This window comes from Poecilia reticulata, linkage group LG23, assembly GCF_000633615.1.
Source record: "Poecilia reticulata strain Guanapo linkage group LG23, Guppy_female_1.0+MT, whole genome shotgun sequence".
NCBI lineage: Eukaryota > Metazoa > Chordata > Actinopteri > Cyprinodontiformes > Poeciliidae > Poecilia > Poecilia reticulata.
This window is the reverse complement of record NC_024353.1, coordinates 7,883,380-7,902,268: the sequence shown is the minus strand read 5'-3', so window position 1 is coordinate 7,902,268 and position 18,889 is coordinate 7,883,380. Positions and strand designations below refer to the sequence as shown.

At 37.2% G+C, this 18,889-nt stretch overlaps 2 protein-coding genes across 6 annotated transcripts in view; one reads left to right on the top strand and one right to left on the bottom strand.

Moving 5' to 3' along the window:
• pah (phenylalanine hydroxylase) overlaps positions 1–17,417 on the bottom strand; it is an 18,876-nt gene extending 1,459 nt beyond the window's left edge. Inside the window, exons 1-12 of the mRNA XM_008400911.2 lie at positions 17,293–17,417; positions 16,568–16,684; positions 12,407–12,590; positions 9,026–9,114; positions 8,538–8,605; positions 4,748–4,944; positions 3,828–3,963; positions 3,678–3,747; positions 3,503–3,559; positions 2,559–2,654; positions 1,413–1,546; positions 305–420 (exon numbers count right to left, since the gene is read on the bottom strand). Coding sequence (XP_008399133.1) covers positions 305–420; positions 1,413–1,546; positions 2,559–2,654; positions 3,503–3,559; positions 3,678–3,747; positions 3,828–3,963; positions 4,748–4,944; positions 8,538–8,605; positions 9,026–9,114; positions 12,407–12,590; positions 16,568–16,684; positions 17,293–17,364 — 1,336 coding nt within the window. The 5' untranslated portion in view covers positions 17,365–17,417. The remainder of the gene's footprint in view (positions 1–304; positions 421–1,412; positions 1,547–2,558; positions 2,655–3,502; positions 3,560–3,677; positions 3,748–3,827; positions 3,964–4,747; positions 4,945–8,537; positions 8,606–9,025; positions 9,115–12,406; positions 12,591–16,567; positions 16,685–17,292) is intronic.
• Positions 12,519–18,889, top strand: part of LOC103459394 (uncharacterized) — an 81,647-nt gene continuing 75,276 nt past the window's right edge. For 3 of the 5 annotated variants that reach the window (XM_008400908.2, XM_008400907.2, XM_008400910.2), the window contains exon 1: positions 12,523–12,606. In XM_008400908.2, the coding sequence (XP_008399130.1) occupies positions 12,599–12,606 (8 nt within the window). In that variant the 5' untranslated portion in view covers positions 12,523–12,598. Of the gene's footprint in view, positions 12,607–18,889 lie in introns of all 5 variants that reach the window. The other 2 variants (XM_008400909.1, XM_017302922.1) reach the window with 2 other exon arrangements.

Below are 18,889 nucleotides of genomic sequence, written 5' to 3'. Positions count from 1 at the left end.
CCTTCCTTCCTTCCTTCCTTCCTTCCTTCCTTCCTTCCTTCCTTCCTTCCTTCTATCCATCCATCCATCCATCCATCCATTCATGTAGTCTATTATATATATTTTATATTCTTAGTTGAGGTTGAATCAGGAAAGTTGATGCTAATAAAATCTGGATTTGTTTAAACGTTATTCCCCAAAGTCATCCAGTCTCAGAAATCCCCACCGGTAGTTTGTTCAGGCGATTGATTACAGATTCCGTCTATTGATTCCTGCTGCAGCCTGAGAGCAGACGCTGCTGGAGCAATGCGAAGCGGCGCCTTACTGTGGACGCAGTCGGCCAGGTTGGTGAGCTGCTGGGTGTTGTTGAGGACCTCGATGCTCTGGGTGTAGGGGTTGTAGCGCACCGAGAACGGCCTGGGGATGGTGGTGGTGAACTTCCTGTTTTCACAAGCAGCTCAGACTCAACATCCACTCCTTCAAACCGTCACGTCAAACTTCAACATGTTTCACTGGGTTTTATGCAAATCACTAACATGAGCAGGTTATTAGAAGGAAAGCCACTCAGGGGATGATGCGTTCAAATGCAGCGTTTTATTTTTAGAAAAATGCGTTATCTTTTAATTCACCAGTTCGTATTGGACTTTCACATCAACAAGGTGAAATATCTAATATTCAAATTCTTACCAAGTATTTTTAGTTCTGTTTCTTGTGCAAATATTAAAACTAACTTATAGGACAGGGTGTCCAAACTTTTAGCAACTGTGAAGTTCAAAATAAAAGTCTGATATTTTTTAGGAAAAACGGAAAAATGATTGTATTGAAACAACAAACTAAATAAACAATATTTAGATTTTTGTGCAGAAATATATTATAAATCATTTCATTGGTATTCTAGGCTCCTCGTTTTCTATTTTTTATATCATAGTTTTATAAATTGATTTGCTCCAATTCTACTGTTGAGTAAAGGTTTTGTACTCAAATTAAAATAAATTTTTTTTTTGTAGTTATTATAAGATTAATAATTTGTGTTGTTGCTCAAGTTTTCCATTTTCCATTAATTTGTCTACATCCTTTTATTAATTTTAAGCATTTCACCATCAACAGTCTGCTGAAATAAAGCTGTGGTTTTCATAATTTATAGACACTGGACGCAAATAATCATTGCAAGGGACACAAATGGCCCCTGAGCCCTTGATTTAGAATCTTGTTTTAAATAAATAACTTTTAAATATTAATAAAAGGTACCAGTTCCAGTGGCAGATGTAAGAAAATTAAATAATTATTTTCTTAAAATAAGATCCTATTTCTTGCTCGTTGATTAGTTTTGTTTTATTTCTAGTGTTCTGCGGTATTTGCACTAGAAAGTAGATAAATACCTGGTGACATTTTGTGTTTTTACGGTGAGAACAGCCTAAAATCGGAGCGCATACCTCACTTTCTCCTTGGCGTCCTCAAAGCTCTCAGCAACGAAGTAAACGGGCTGGTACTCGGTAATCGGGTATTTCTGCTGGCTGGTCTTCTCTGGGTCGAAGGGTTTCAGCTGGGGCTTATCCGTTAGGCAGTACTGAAAACGAAAACAACATGTTTACAGCATTCCTCAATTGTTTCCATAGCAACAGTAAGCAGGAAGTGCACCATGATTTGACAGAGTGCACTTCCTGCTGTTGGCTGATGATGTAAGAAGCTGACCTGGATTTTCCACTTCGCTCACCCAGTGAACTGAAGCACAGCCGCCCAGCAGGGGGCTCCCCCACTGACACATTGAACTGACCCTGAGTGGACCACTGACCCACTCTGAGAAACAAACTGAATGTTTCAGAACAAACTTTCCATACTAAAGCCTCCAAATAAGCATTAGCCCCTTTGCTAACCCACAGACAACGCTACAAGAAACATCCGTTTAGCGTGGATGCTAACCGCATAGCTTCTGATTTTAGTTTGATTTCAGTTTTTGCACCAATGTTTAGCCTCCATTTAGCTTGATGAGTTTGACTGGCAGCCAATCAGAAAGATGAGTACGGCAAATGGCATTTCAGTTATGTCATCATTACCTAAACAACTACAATGCTAAGAAAATAAAAGTATTATTAGAATAAAGTTGCACCAGAAATAACATGAGAATGAAATAGTATGAGAATAAAGTCAAAATATTACAACTTTTCTTTCATTATTATAACTCGTTTTATGTCGACTTTATTCTTGTAAAATATTTTTTTTTCCTTGTAATTTTAGGATTTTTTTTCTTATGTTTTATTTCTCGTAATATTGTGAGTTTATTCTTATGCTACGAGTTTATTCTCATATTCAAATTTATTCTCATAAACATGTAATATGATTTAATTCTTGTAATTTTTAAAAAAAACTTTTTTTCTTATAAGTTATTTATCTTTTCTTAGAATTGACCCGATGCTCTGTTGTAAAAAAAAAAAAAAGAAAGTTTTTATGACAAAAACAATTGCATTAATTGTGGCTCAGTTTTCGGGGGCCGCCATCGTCTCCCCCTTGTGGCCTCCTTGCTGCCCTCGACCCCCACTTTGAGAAACACTGTGTAATCTTGTTTGAATGCTTCCTGTTACCTTCAGCTCTCCGAATGACGACAGCAGACCGGCTCCGTACACCTTGATGTCGGAGCCTTGCTTGCAGAGGCCATACTCGACGGTGAACCAGTAAACCTGGAAACACAAAATACGTAAAATCTGATCTCTACGCTTCTTCTTAAATTTTACTTCCTCTAAAACTTTTAGTGCCGTCGGCCAAAAGTTCTTGTGGGCCGAGAAAATACAAGTAAAAACTAAAATCATGCAAATATTTGTAGGAAAGGGATGTTGTTCACCGTAGATCAAACTAGTTTTCACATTCTTTTGAGCTCGACTGAACAAATTTATTCTTGGTTAAAAGAACAGAACTTTAGTCATTTCTTTCAAAACTCTTGTTATGTTTAACAAAGTTTAATTGATTAGATAAAAGTTGATTTGGGTTCTACTTATAAAAGTTTGGTTACAAAAAAATGAATAGTTTATGTTAAACATATGGATAGATGGGATTTATTTGCATCATTCTTGATTTACAGTTGGTGGCCGCACAAAATCAGTCCAAGGGCTACAAATGGCCCACGCGCCACACTTTGGGCACCCCTACTTTAGAATCATTTACTCTTTAAAGAACCATTGTTTTATTTCTATTTTTTGGTTTTAAAACAAAAGAAGGAGAGAAAAACATAAAACTTTGCTGTTTTATTTATTTTTTAGGTGTTGCTAAGAGCTAGGCTGTAAACATATATTTGGTGATTCATTCCCTTATATAATAACTAAGCTAGTGTAAAAAGTTTACTTTTGTAAAACTTAAATAAAGTAGTCGGTTCTATTTAATTTTTTAGGGAAAAGTTTTAGGAACCATTTCGAGTGGAGAAGCAATTTATTTGCTTTTGAGTTGGTCTCTCAATTCTAAAATTTTAACAATTTGACTCTTTCTTGAACAGTATTATTATTGTATAGTTATTTTTTCTAAATAATATACTCACAGTAGCGAGTTTCTCAATGTATTCATCAGGGGCACCAAGAGAAGCAAGACCGATTTCCTGTAATAAAAATAGATAAGACAACGTAAGTTATCCTTAACTTTCCTGCAGAAAAACTTAATTAAAACATTAATTTGTTGCAGATTATGTAAGACTTTTGCTTTAGGAGGATAATTACCTGAGAAAACTGGGCAAAACGAGGGTCAGCAAACAGAGGAACGTGTCCCAGGAGTTCATGGCAAACATCCCTGTTAAAGAAAATTACCTCGTTTTACATCATTAATGTAAAATTCATATTTAATATAACGACAAACGTGTGAATGCGTACGGCTCGGGGGTGTATGTGGGCTCGGAGCCGTGACGGATGTACTGCGTGGAATGGAAAACTCGGAAGGCAAGTCCGGCCAGAAAGTCCCGAGATGAGAGCAGACCGGCTACTGGGCGGAGCCGAAAACCAGTACAGGCTGTGGGAGGGCAGCAGACATGAAACACAACACGACGAAACACAGGAAGTGGGGCATTTCATTAGGTCAAGCCATCTCCAAAATAAGGCGCTTCATGTTGTGTGTTATGTTAGAAATTCATGACTCAGTGGGTCACAAAGACATTTTTACTAATTATGTTTCTAAAAACAATCATTTCTGTAATAAATTCCCTTTTATTGCTATAATAATAAAAAAAATAACAAGAAATTAAACACTTGATCCAGTTTATAAAAGTTTAAATACTTATTCTTAAAACATTTATGACATTTTAAAAGCTAGGTAACCAAAGAGTGAGTGAGTAAAGTTGATACTGCTGTGAGAGGTGGAGCCGCGAAACGTTTTATCTCCCTACATTTCCCAGAATGCCATGTGGTTCTGGACCAGAGTTCAGTGGATATTCTATCAGATTATCTATTTATGTTATCCATCGTGATTATTACCCAGCCCTAATCTGAATTTATTAGTCACCAACTATAAAAATAGCTAAAATCAAACTATCTTTGTAATCAAATATCTGATTCATCATATTCTACGTCTGAGACTAAAATAATACTAATAGCTTAAATCTGAATGATTCCCTTTAAGACTAAACTTTAAAGAAAACGTTTAATGATACTTGATGTTTTGCTGACGCATTACCCATATCTCATTCTCTCATTAGTGATATTTCTAATGTTGAACCAGGTGAAGTTCATCTAAATCCTGTTGTTTTTTAGGCCAAAAGTCAGAAAGGTCGAGTCTGGCTCCATTCGATGAAACTCACACTGCAGGAAGCGGGAGACGTCCTCCAGCTGCGGGATGTTGTCCGGCTTGTAGCCGCAGTATTCCTCCAGCAGAGGGAAAATCCGGTTGTGTTCGCGGCAGGCGTGAGTCGGGTACAGAGCCTTGAGCTCCCTGAACACAACCTCCCATGTGACCTTCTCCTCCTCCGTGTACTCCACCCTGGGGATGACCTGGCCGCTGGGACAGATGAAGGTAAACATGTCAGATACGTAAAGAAAGCAGTTTGTTTAAAGGATTAATTCATCAAATGAGATCTGAGTTATTTGCTGAATACTTGGCAAAGTAACCTGACTTAGTGTCTTGAAAAACCCAACAAACGCATACAGTAATGTATTTTATTGCAATTTTATGTTGTAGACCAACAAAAACAGGGAATAATGATGAAGTGGAACAAAAATAATGCATGAATTTCATTTTTACGCAGCTGCAGTATGTAGCTGAGTAAAAATCTACTCGGCTACATACCGAGTAGTATGTAGCTGAGTACTACTCGGTATGTAGTACTCAGCTGAGTAGCAATGTTGTGGTCAAGACCACCTAACCCGAGACCAAAACAAGACCAAGACCAGAGCGTATCGAGACAGCGACAAGACCAAGACCGAGGGAAGTCGAGACCGAGTCAAGACCAAGACCAGCGGCCCGCGCTAACTGACGCGACAAAATGAGAAATATGATCAAAATTGCTTCTCAAATTGATCTGAAAGATTCATTTTCCCATAAAAACACCTAGATATTAAATACTTAATAAATCTAACCAATAATTGCTTCTATCTCTGTGCTACACTCCGCGGCGGTCTCGTGCTATTCCTAAAAACATAAAGCCCTGGGCGCCCATATTGCTCATGTCAGAAACCACCACTGTCTGCACCATTAAATATAGCAATTGAGGCAATGCCCTGACGGTAAATAACGCCCAACTATGAACACTGACCAAGGAGCAACAAGCAAGAAGTAACCAACCACAAGGCGCTCACCATGACTCTTCTCTCCCTCTCTCCCGCTATATGAAGCCAGGCAGTCTGACACCATGGCAGACATTACAGCTGCCACTTTGAATGAAAACAATCAAAGAGCAATCTGCATGCTCTTTCGTTCTTGTGTTTTATTTATTTGTTAATTTAAAAAAATCAATGTACATAATTAAATAAAATAATGATAGCTATTGCAGTGTACACAGAGTATTACAAGAACAAAGAACGGTATTCTGTCAGGTCAGCATACGCTGTCAGCGTATGCGCTTAGCACAAACTCACGGCTATATCTGTCAGACACGTCATTACCATATGATTTTATTTAATCAGCAACATAGAATCATGATGTAGATCATCATGCACTTTGTTATTAACAGTTGTATGGCATCCTGACTTAGCGGTTAAGTAGGTTAATGAGTTTTACACGGTGTGTGTTGTAGTTGACTACTACTAGATGGGGCGCCATGCCATTGCAGGGGGGGGGCGAGGGAAGCCGTCTGGATGAAAAAAAAAAAAAAAACAGGAATGCTGTATGCGCTGGGTTTTTACCTTAGAATGGCCAACTCTCTGTTATTCCTCTGTCAGTTTGATACAGTAGGAGCTTCCGCAGTTCCCATATCTGTGTCCTCTGTGACTTTTATCAGCAGGTAAAACTGTTTAATCCGTTGTTAACATGTCGTAACCTTTTTTTCCGAGCCACCTTTAAACGCAACGCTCACGCTACAACGCTCACGCTACAACGCTCACGCTACAACGCTCACGCTACAACGCTCACGCTGGGTTTAGACCTGTGCGGCAGTGAAGGAGACCTGCTGCGGCTGTGCGGAGCTACGCAGGTGTGTTAGAATCATGGCAGCAAAACGCAAAGAACTTTTCACAGTTCTGAGATAAGTAAAGCTGTTGGATGCAGGTAATGCTAGCTAAAAGATGACTAGCTAATATCAATACAGCACCTTAAACTTAACAAGTAGCCTGTAGGCTACTGGTGTTGTTGTCTATGTACAGCTCCGATTCATTTTGCCCCCAAAAAAGTTGATTCCCCCCCATGTTCATCTGGAGCCGGGGCTGAGTAGAACAGGGAGTCTCTAAGAATCCACCCCCCACCCCCACACACGTCGTTCAACCAGACAGCTATTTGTAAGCCATAGAAATAGTTTGGAAACCACTGGGGGGCCCAGGAGAAAAAGTTTGGGAACCACTGCTTTAAATACAYTTTGAAACCACGACAACGTATATCTATATAGTTATCATTGAAAACAATTTAATGACTTATTTTTGTCATAACTTGTTGCGTATGTTGAACTGACAACTCCTCTGACTGTCGGACTTCGGTACTCACTGCATGTATGCTATTCTGACAGCGTACGGTAATCTGATAGAACGGCTCTCAGTGACACGCAAGTCTTATCTTCTAAGTAAAGAGCCATTCAGAAAAATCGGACTGTTCCTGAATGTCACATCACTATATTGCAGACTTTTGGTCACAGTGTTGTCCCATATATGCGACAAGCCAGTCAACACCTCCGCACAATAATTCAGCGCAGTGAGTGACTTTTTTTCAGCGCAAATGCTTAGGTGTCTCTATACAGCTAGCTTTGCTAACATCACGTCAACCTTTTTTTGAGCTTCTTTTCTAAGTGACGAAAAACGTTAGACGTTGTCCCCACCGTCTGTGAAAGCGAAGCGCTGCTGAGTTAGCTGTAGCCATCGGATTTCTTATGATTTATGCAGCTTTATTCTATTACTGACGATTAGACAGACATCTTCTGCCGCTCAGAGGAAACCACTGCGCATGTCTCAGAGCCGCGTGCGAGTGAAAGGTGGGGAGGGGGGAGTAACAGAAACACGTAATTGCTTGGATTTTAATCGGTGTGTTTTGCATCCACTGAAAACAAAGATGTTAACAAATAAACTGGACAGTATGCTGTACGCTTAGTGATATTTTCACAGTTGCGGTCTCGACTGGTCTTGAAATAAAATGCTGAGTCCTCAGCACCCGAGACTGAGACAAGACCGAGACCAAATGCGGTCGAGTCCGAGACGAGACCGAGACCATCAAAGAATGGTCTCGAGACCAAGACCGATTTCGAGTACTACAACACTGCTGAGTAGTATGTAGCTACATACTGAGTAGTATGTAGCTACATACTACTCAGCTACATACTGAGTAGTATGTAGCTACTCAGTATGCCTGTTTTTTTTTGTGGCTGAAGATTCTCCCACATAAATTCACAATAAAATCTACAAAAGTTTGTGGTTGAAACGTGATGTAAACTGTAGAAAATCTTAAGGGATATAAGGGATTTAAGGGAATACTTTTGCATGATGGTGTAATAATCTTGTTCTTAATATTCAATTGACCCTAGATTAAAAAGAAAGAGAATAAATTATTCAAAGTTTCAAGGCAAAAAAACCAAACAAACGTAAACTATACTCTAAAAACACAAAAGTAATTTTGGTCTAGTTGCTAGTGAAAATATCTTGGTATACTTGAAATAAGAGATTTTAGAACTTGTTTTAAGTGAGTAAATCCTTAATATTGATGAAAAAGTACTGGTTTCAACATGCAGAAAATGTTTTAAGTGAAAAAGTCTGTCAGTGAGGGTTTTATCAATTTTAAGGAATTATTGAGTTAAATAAAGCTCCTGCATCTTGCTGAAAACTTACTTGTGAATTACCTTTAAGACATTTACACTTGAACTAGCCCAAAATTACTTGATAGGATTTGTGGTTTTGCAGCATATGCTAACATTTCACACCCTAACAACCAAAAATCTACTTTTTAAAGAGAGTAGTTACTGTCTGTAGTTGTAGGCGATGTCAGCGAACTCCTTCCTGCGGGCTCTGTACACCGGATCTTTGAAGCCCTGGACGCATAAAGGGAAATCCATGTTAGAAGTGATAAATCAAAGAGTGGAAATCCTCCGCTAAACCCTCTGTGGCCTTTGACAGCATTATGCACACCGTCTCCAACAAGAGCCTCCATCTACATATTCAAATGAAACCTTTGAGGAGTGTCTTTCAGTTCACAGCAAATCCATTTTGCTTTAATGACACTGGCAAAAGGGAGCAATTATCTATAATTACAGGGGCTCAATTAAAGCAATGACATCAATTTGTGAGTCTGTGTGCTTTCCATTACAATGGACGCTGGAGTGCGCCCTGTCATCCTCGCGGCCTGGCTTTTTATGAGCCGCGTGGGCGTGGACGTGCGTGTCTTTATGAAAACATGCAGGGAAGATGCAGGATGTGGAGAAACAGAAGATGATGGATGAGTCAGAACTCACCGGGTGATCAGCATCCAGCTCCGAACCGTAGCTGAGGATCTGGTTGGCAAAGCGGTCCAAGTCCTGGATGTCCTTCGGGAACCATGGCACTGAAGGATAAAGACATTTATTACATGTTTTTATTGACATTTTATGGGGTTTGAACACTTTATTTTGCATCAGATATTTACTTTTGGGTTGATCTTCATTGGACAAGAGCAGCAACCGATTATTATTCCAGTAACTGATTATTTCAATGATTAATTGCATAAAAAATGGACAAATTTACAGATTTTACATTTAGCTATTTGAGTTTTTTATATACAATATTACAGAATAAATACAATAATTTAATCCCTTTTTAAATTAAATAACATAACATTCCATTAGTGAATTCAGTTGTGTGAAGCTAAAACTAAACCGTTGGAGAATTTTGTCTAAAAAAATATTTACAAACATGTTTTTATCTTCAATGCAAAATGTAATTGTATTTTGTTTAGTTTAATTACAGCGCTCAATAATTACTTTTTTCTAAGTTTATATACACCAGTTAATGATTAATCAATTACTAAATTAATTGATGCTTACTCTAATAATCAATTAATCACAATTTATCCGATTAATCGTTTCAGTCCTACACTGGGCAGCCAGATTGGGAATAAATGTGAGATTTTCCTAATTTATTAAGCACCAAATTTTTGTTTTAAAGCATTTTTTTATTATTTAATATTATTTGACATTTTTAGTATTGTTATAATTGTTATTAAAGGACTAAAGATTTCATATGGTGTCCTATTTTTTCACAGAAAGGGATTTATAGCTACTTGGAATAAATATTAAGTAAGAATAATTCCATATTATTTATTTTTTTAAATTAATAAAATATGCAAAGCTGTCAAAAGCTCCTATTTTCTACCTCTACAGTGTTATAAATTGATTATTATTTCTTGTGGTTGGTCTATAATGCAGTATTTAAGTACATGACTTTTGCTCGTTCATTCAGATTTACGGCGCACAGAAAACACAATGGTCCAGTGATAAATCTACATTTAAGCAGTGTGGTCCAGCCTCGGGCCCCATAAGGACAACAGACCCCAGATCAGGCTCGCCTGTAAACAGCCTGTCTCCAAAACAGGCTGTAAATTCCCTGCGTCCAACTTGACCCTGACCAGTTGACCTTGGTGTCTACATGGATTCTTGGTGGGCCTGTCTGTCTCAGCCTGCCATGACCTTGGCATGTTCTGTCTCCCTGTGAGAAACACAGAGCTCCTCTGTCTGCGCCAGGCCTGTTGGTCCTCAGTAGCTAAACTAATGTGTTTCTGGAAACAACTAATAAAGAAGTCTGGGTGGAGGAGAGGGGACATGAGTCTTACTGGCGACACTCACTGTCTACTACCATGTCTGTCTTTGGTTAATAAATGAGACACTTCAGTGGTAATAATGGCAGCTTCATAAAATTTATTTCAACCATGGATCTGAAGATGGCAGTATTTAAATTTCACCCAAACATTCATGGTCAGGATAAGACTCAACATTTTATTTATCTATTTTTGTTTGTGCCTGAATGTATTGATGAAACCTGTTCACAAACTTTTATATCAATCGATTCTTAAAATTGAATAATATTACTGAACATCTTTTCAGTCCCTCCACGATTTTGTGTTTCTGGTACTAATTTGGAAACATTTGCAATATTTGTGCTTATTTATGACTGTAAATGCAACTATTTATTACTCGCTGTATAGATCATGGACTGCAATCTGACATCAACAATTTTTGAGAAAAATCTGCAATAAACTCCCAATTATGTATTAGCGCAAAAAAGCACAGAGCTTTGTTGATTTTGTGTGAATTGCCACTGTAATTCTGAAGAAACTGGAGAGACTGATTGATAAAATCTGGCAGTAAACAGATAAAAACTGCATTGATTTGATTGATAACATAATATTTAAGCTCACAGGCCTCGGGTTTGACACATGTGATTTAGACCAAAAGAAACAAAGGATTAGTGTTTACTTTCTTTGAAAAAAAAAAAAAATAAATAATAATAATAATAATTAAAACAAAAAAGTAGCCACAAAGTGTTTTTCTGGAGCATTTCCCAAGAATAAGTTAAAACGTTTCTTAACACCTGGCCAAAATATGCTTCATAACGTTAACTAAATATTTTTTTAAAGCCTAGCATTGTTTGAATGCATAGCAAAGCAGCAACATTCGCATTTTTCACTTCATTCATCGTGTTCTAACTGCTAGCTAACTGTTAGCTGTTAGCATACGTAACAACTATTATGTTGAATTAATTTCAATGTTGTTTTAGCAGCTTTCGAGCTAAACTAAAGTCAATAATATAATTTAATTAATTAAAGAAGTTGTGTTATGTTGAATACTGTTCCGGTATCTGACTTTGTTTAGAAAAAGTTTTCTGTTGCTAAGCTAAGCTAGCTGCCCCACTAGCATGCAGTGAAGCCGCGTTACAGAGCTGAGCTAATTAGCTAATCTTGGAGCCAGGTGTGCTGAAGCAGAGACACCTAAAAGTTTCACGGCGCCGTGTTCACCTGGCCCTGGAGGACTGGAGTTTAGGGTGAGAGCGCTACGCTTCTTGAATATTAGGGGTGGAACAACATTTTCTTGTTTTTCTGGTTTTCTTGTGTATTTATCTTTCATATGAAATTTTCAAATTGCTGAACATGTTCAGCAAAATGTCACATCTTAACATTAACACCTTTCCCCAAAGGTCTATTAAAGTTTTTTGTTAAATATATTTATTGTTACAAAGCAAATCTAATCTTTATTATCAGGCTTTATACAGTTATTAATAAGGTAAATACATTTTAAGTAAGTTTTCTTTTTAACTTTTCACCAAAAGCTGCAAGTTAGATTTTCTCAGTCCTACTATTGCATTGTTGTTGCATTTGTTTCACTGCACTTTGTTTATTTAAACACTAAAGATGTTGAACAATTAAAATCAATTAAAATGAAAAGGTTTCTCAAATTGATGAGTAATGACACTGTTTAGGACAAGTTTGTAATGTAATGAATCAATAAACACAGCTAAATAAATTCAGAAAAATAATAAAATAGTATTTGACTTAAGTTTTGTAGATGTTGAGTAAATAGTTTCAAATAAGTCTTGTTTTAGCATCAGTATCAGATGAAAACTAATAAGTAATTAGCTGGTCATCCTTAGCCTTATTTTGTTGGGAATAAGGCTGTTTTGCCTATAGAATTTAGAATTAAATATAAGTTGGATTTTAAATTTTTAGTTTTGCAGGTATTTAACTTCCTATTTTTTCTGAGAGAAATTGAAGCATCATTTCTTAGACTCTCAGTTGCTTATACATTTTTACCTCTCCACACAAGCACTTAATTATGAGTTAGTTAATGTTGTGTTCTCATACTAACCTGTGTCCTTTTGCTTGTTGCGTGACAGCTCGTGCACATGGCCGCTGATCTGCGTGCGCAGGCAGTCGATAACCTCATCCAGGGCCTGAGAGCAGCTGGGCTCCACACTGATGAAGAACTCGTACTCTTCTTTGTTCATCCGCGAAGGACGGGACTCGATGTGTGTCAGATTGATGCCATTATCCTACACAAATGAAAAGGTAAGTAAGCATCTGTTTCAGCGCACCTCCTTTCTTTCACCACTAGAGGGCGTTGTGTGATAACTGTAGTCGTGGGCTTATCAGCATGGAGGCCTCCATGACCTGCTGTTCCCAGCCTTGAACTTTGTCTGCAAACTAACTCAGCCGAACTAGACTTGCGTAAAGAGTGCATTCACAAACCCACTTCATGGAGGCATTTCTGCTTTCTGCAGCAAAACTCCAAAACCACAAGTTTTCCAGACGTTTCTTGTTGGCTTTCCTAAGTGTTTTATTCAACATGGAAGACACCTAGCACGTGTGCCAAGTCTTTGTTTGTGTGTGCTTTTTGTTTACGCAACATTTGGGGGGAGGAAGAGGGAGTATGTTGTTCTCTTTCTACTATAGGCTTAAAAGAAGAGGCGTGAGTGGGAGCGGGCAACTAATTTACCCCCATCTGGTTCCTATTTCACTTTTAAGTGTGGGGCCTTGCATTTTTGTTTCTGTAGCATTCTTTAAAAAATAGATCAAAATTGAGATGATTATTCATTTTTACTTTGCAGCAAAGAGCAGTTCGAATTATCTAACTAGTCAGTTGTATTTCAGCTTAAAATTAATTACATTTCAAGATTTATAAGACTCTTATATTAACATTTACAAAAATGATTTGTTAAGAGATCACATTCATAATTTGAGATGAGCAGAGATTTTTTTTTAAAAATTAACAAAATCAGGACTTCTAAAGAAACAAAAGAGAGGAGATCAGTTTTTACTTTATAAAACAATAAAATATCATATTCAGTCCAGGTATAATGAAGCATATTGAGTAAGTGGAGTACTGTATCATTACAAAGAAATATATATTTAATTTATATTGCTTTGTAATGATACAGCACTCTTACTTACTCAATATGCTTATATAATAAAAGTATTATATGATATATATCATATAATACCTATATGATACATATCATATAGGTATTATATATTCTATTAAATGTATAATATATATTTAAATATATATCATGTGTTTATTATAATATATATTCATTTTTTTAATTTCCCTTAGGGATTAATAAAGTATTTTTTGTTATTTATTTTTTTATGTATACACATTGCCTGTTTTGTGTTTAAGATGTATTTGTACATCTTAGTTGCTTAAATTTAATTAATTTCTGTTTTTTTCAAGGATTATCTTATTTTTGAGAAGTTCTTACAAAACAGGAAAAATATAAGTCAAAATTAACTTTTGAGAGATTAGGTAGACAATACAAGAAAACTACTCATTTTTATTCAAAACTTGTGTTTATGTCAACATGTGAAATGTTCGTTTTAATCTGAGAATTGATGAAATTAAAAATAAAATCTCATTTTATCCCACTTCATTCTGTTTGAATATCCCGCTGCTTACCTTTTCTACCTTTGTATAAAAAATAAAAACCGAGCTCAATCTGATATTTCTGAGTGAAAATCATCAGGATGCTGTTGTCACTTTGTCTGATTTCTCATTACAAGCCGTCGCTCCTTCCTGAATCCTGCTGACAGCAACAATAGTGTTGCATCAACCTGAAAGGTCAAGGTCAAGGTCTGCCTCTGGCATGACTCTGCGTCACAAGTGAACCACGCAGCTTGAGTTCCTGGCGGGTTAGGAGTCGGGAAGTTTTAATTTTTTCAGGTTTTGAATGAAGATCAGACACGTGAAACCTTGTTTCCTCTTGTTGGCGTTAACGTTGGGGTGGAATCAGTTGGTATCTGAGCAGCAGGGAGTCGGTTCTGTCTTCACGGTTTGGACTGAGCGTGGAGCAGGGGGAGGAACAGCATAGCAGCAGCTCATAGGTTCACCAAAAACCTTACAGCTGCTTGTTGACGGGAACATTTTTACTCAAACTTGGCATTGATTAGAGCCAAAATGTTCACTCATAAAAACCTCACAAGTTCCTCTCAATCCAAAACATTATTTATTACAATTTAATCATTAATGTTTTTGCTTTCACAAAGAGAAAAACATGGACTTTAAGGTTACGCTGCTTTTCTGCCAATCATTGTTTACTCAGGCAGTCATACTGTCACGTACTCGAGAATCAATCGATCGTTTTCACTGCAAATATTTATTGTATCCCAGAATTAGTCATATTGTCATAAAAACATCTCTAGAGCGAAAACAAGGTGGAAAGCAAAACAACTGATTGATTACATTAACCAGGAGATTAATCTGTATCCTGTTGCATCCTGTGAGTTTAAGATAACAATTATTGTTTAAAACGATTAAATATCTCTCATCTAGAAGAAGAAAACCGGACTTTAATCTCAGAATTTTGACTCTAAATAATACAAAAAGCTTTACATTTCTTAGATCAAAAGTCAGAATTGAGAAAAAACTTTTTTCTTTCAGTGGCTCTAATCCCCTAATGGTCTAGTGACTCTTTGAAGCTGCGCTACAATCTCTAGAGTAGTGCAGCAGCAAATGAAAGAGTGGCAGCTTATGGAAAGCAATTTGTGTATTTATTCCATATCCTTAATTATTATGGCTGTCTTTGCAAACTTGTTGCTAGCCTGTCAGAAATGAACTCCTTGAGAAGAGTTGAACATTCAGATACTTGTGGATGATTATTTGAACAGATTCTTCTGAAATTGGGAAATTACTAAATACAAAAAAAAAAGATTTTAAAGATAATAAAGCAAATTAATCTCTTTTTAATTTTGGCAATCCTAAAACCACTGCTAGATTTAATTTCAGAGATTTACACAGAGAACGGAAATGTCTCATTTTAAATGTATATACTAACATTTGGTTGAATGTCATCCACACTTTTTGTTTCTGTTAACAAGTTTCTGGCATCTCTGACCCAGAATTGGTGGAGTTAATTGAAGCTGATTAATTTCCCACCATGCACTTGGATTTTAAACATAGATGACTTTGACTTTGGAGCTTCGTTCAGTTTTTTAGGGAAACTTTTAATGTTTTAATTGGACATAAATTGAGCTGTTTAGTCAAAGTGGGGCTTTCAAACTTAATAACATTGAAGCTACAGTCGAGCATGGTGGTGGCAGCATCATGCTTTGGGGCTGTTTTGCCTGGCACTGGATGTCAGCCATATTTATTTTTGGTAAACGCTTAAAATATGTTGTTGTGGTTTAAATTTGAATTATACTGTAGCAGTTTATTATTTAAAGCCTAGATGGAACTGTGTAGAGCATGGTGGTGGCAGCATCATGCTGTGGGACTGTTTTCATTGACTATTTTTATATTTTTTCACTTCTACAACAAGTTGACGACTAGATATTTAAAACTCGAGTTCAGTGAAATCTTTTCTCAGCTGTAAAGTTTGAAAGATGTAATTTAAGCATAAGACAGAATTGCATTGTGGGAAATGTAGGCTTATTGTTTTAAGAATTCAACTGCTGTTAGACTTTATAACAGCAGTTAAATTAGAATGTAAGTGCTTGTTTTCTAACTCACTGACAGTGAGCGTTTGTTTTATATTATTTTAACTCCTGAAGTTTCGGGCTGAGCCCCAGAGACGGGAACGTTTCCTGCCGTGTTCGCTTTAATAAAAAAGAGATAACCTGCAGGCGAAACGTCAGCGGACCAAAGAGCTTCTTGCTGTTTACACACGACTGACATCCAAACAAAATCAAACTGGGTCTTTAAATTTTTTAAAATGAGATACAAAACCAACAATAAAAACACCTTAACTGTGCTTATTTTTACCCAAACTGTGCTAAAATGAAGGAAAACATTTCAATTTAAGTTTTAGATGCTGAAATGCCGTTTCTACACGCGTGTTTTGTTTCATGTTAATCTTTAACTCAATGAAGCTACGATGCGTCATCAAGGTTGCGTAACGAAAAAACCGGTGGCGTTTAAAAATATTTTGCTCCCTGGAGCAAAAAGTAAATTCTTGAACTACTCCTTTAAGCAAATAAAACAAATGTCCATGTATCCTGAGTCAGATAAACATTAGGATTCATATTAAGTTTTTACCTCAAAGAGCCGCAGGGCCTTGGCCAGAGCTCCAACCTCCTCCTTAAGGGAGAAGATGCAGGTGATCACCTCCGACTTCCTGCTGGTGTCTTCCTCCAGATACGAGTTCCTTCTTTTCTGGAGAAAATAATCAAATATTTATATTTACTGGAACTCATAGCTCAGTTTCTGTTATTTTCTGCTGACGGATCAAGCGTGAGATCTCATTCTGAGCCATGAGATTCAGGAGACGACCCTGAAGCAGACTTTGCACCTTTTGACCTCTGGAGTTAAAGGGTGCATGGAAGCATTCCTGCGTTTCCATGACCCAACCGGTCCCGGGAAATGCACAGAACTTTTCCTTCTGCAGAGCAGAACTGAGAAAAAGCTGGAATTTTTTTTGGCATTTTTAAAAGCTGATTTTTGCTAAAGCAGCTCCTGCAATTTGAATAGAAAATTTGATAAAAAGTTGCATTTTTATAGAGCAAAATTTCACCTGCTGAAAGTTCCTGACAGTGGATCTGTGCATTAGAGAGGGTTTTGTTTTTCACTCACATCAGCTGTTTTACTGTCTATTCACGGCACATAAAGGCAAAACCAGCTGTTGTTTTTTGCTCTCACCAGAATTTTTCATTGATAAGCAGCAAAATTTGGCTGTAAAATCATTTAATAATCATTTAAGCATGTATGAAATAGGTGGATTAGTTTGTTTGGAGTAAGAGAAAAGTGATAATTCATATTTTTACCCCGGTGCCCGGCTCTCCTGTCTCTTCCTCCGGGCTGTAGTCTCCGTTCACTCTCTTGTAAGCAGCGTCCATCGTCTCTGCAGGTTTTGATGATCTGATGCTGGTTTCTCTGTCTCTGAGCCTCTTCTGTGCGTCGGGTTTTAACTTTACGTGGGCCACGTGACGCCACACCCCCTGTGTGCGCGCTCGTGTTTGTGTATCGGTATGTCACAGGACGGTTGTGAAACAGAACCGTTATGGTCACATCTGGATCCTGTTGTCCGCCGCTGGCCCCCGAGGCGACGCTCATGAAAGCCTGCATGTAAAAACAGTTTGGTCTCCTGCAGCCTGGCTGCCCTGAAAGCAGGTAGAAATATCTGCAGCTGGTCCAACACGTGTGTAAATTCAGTATTTACTCGTAGATTTACACCGATTTATCAGCGCAGAATTCCTTAATTTTGGGAGATTGGTGATCGTCTGATACTTACAGATGAAGCCGAATCTCATCTACCTCAACAAAGGTCTAAAAATCAACCAGTGTCCTCCTCTGCTCTGCACCAGAGATGAACCGATCCGATATTTATATCTGTATCAGTTTTTTTGAACAAAAATTCTACACCAGTGACAATGTGCCCAATCCATAGGGGGATATCTGTTTAGTCTAATTCTATGCTTTGTGCTCTGAGTGACGTCATTGTTTATTTATTTTGAATTTCTAGGTTGTCTCAGTCAACTTATTTTTGTCAGTTTCTTTATTATTTTACATTGGCTGCTATACCTCAGTTGCACTGACTGAACAGACGTTTGTGAAGTTATTTGTATTTATATGTGCAGAGTTACCAAATAAATGTGTAATTCAGTACATTTATGTCTGTATTTAAAAAAACAACCAAGAAAACAAATTTAACTCAATACAGGACTGTTTTTGTGTATGAGATCGTTAGGGGCCAATTTTTTTAACCTCAGAAATCTGCATCGTTTTCAGAAGTGAAAAAAGTGGATCGGTGCATCTCTATCAGACTAGAGATGCACCGGTTAGTTTGTTTCCTTTTGAAAATCACTTTCTGTCCAACTATAGATAAACTTTTAATCTCTTAATCTTGCATTTAATTAACAACATAGTAATAGATTTAATTTTTTTGTCAAACTATACCTTAAAACCCCTAAAATTTGTGCCAATTTGTGCCAACAATTTACATTGTTGCTTTGGTAATCAGGTCACTGTGGTCATTGCCTTTCATGGCTTCAGAGCATGTCAACCTAAATTATAATCTTACATTAAAGTGTGACGTTTGTGTTTTTAGGTCCCTGTGTTTTAGTCGTGTCTGTATTGAGACAAAAATTTAACTGTGACAAACATAAAAGGCATAAACATAAACGACTTTAATGAATTCGGTTATTTAGAAAATGTTTAATTAACCAACTGGAAAAACAGATATTGGCAGAAAATGTTCAAAAGTGCAACAGATCAATAATTAGGTAATTAAATGATATGAGACCCATTAAATAAATTAGAATATTATAAAAAATTTCATTTATTTTGGTGAATCAATTCCATCCATCCATCCATTTTCTTTACACCCTTGTCCCTCAGTGGGGTCGGGAGAGGTGCTGGTGC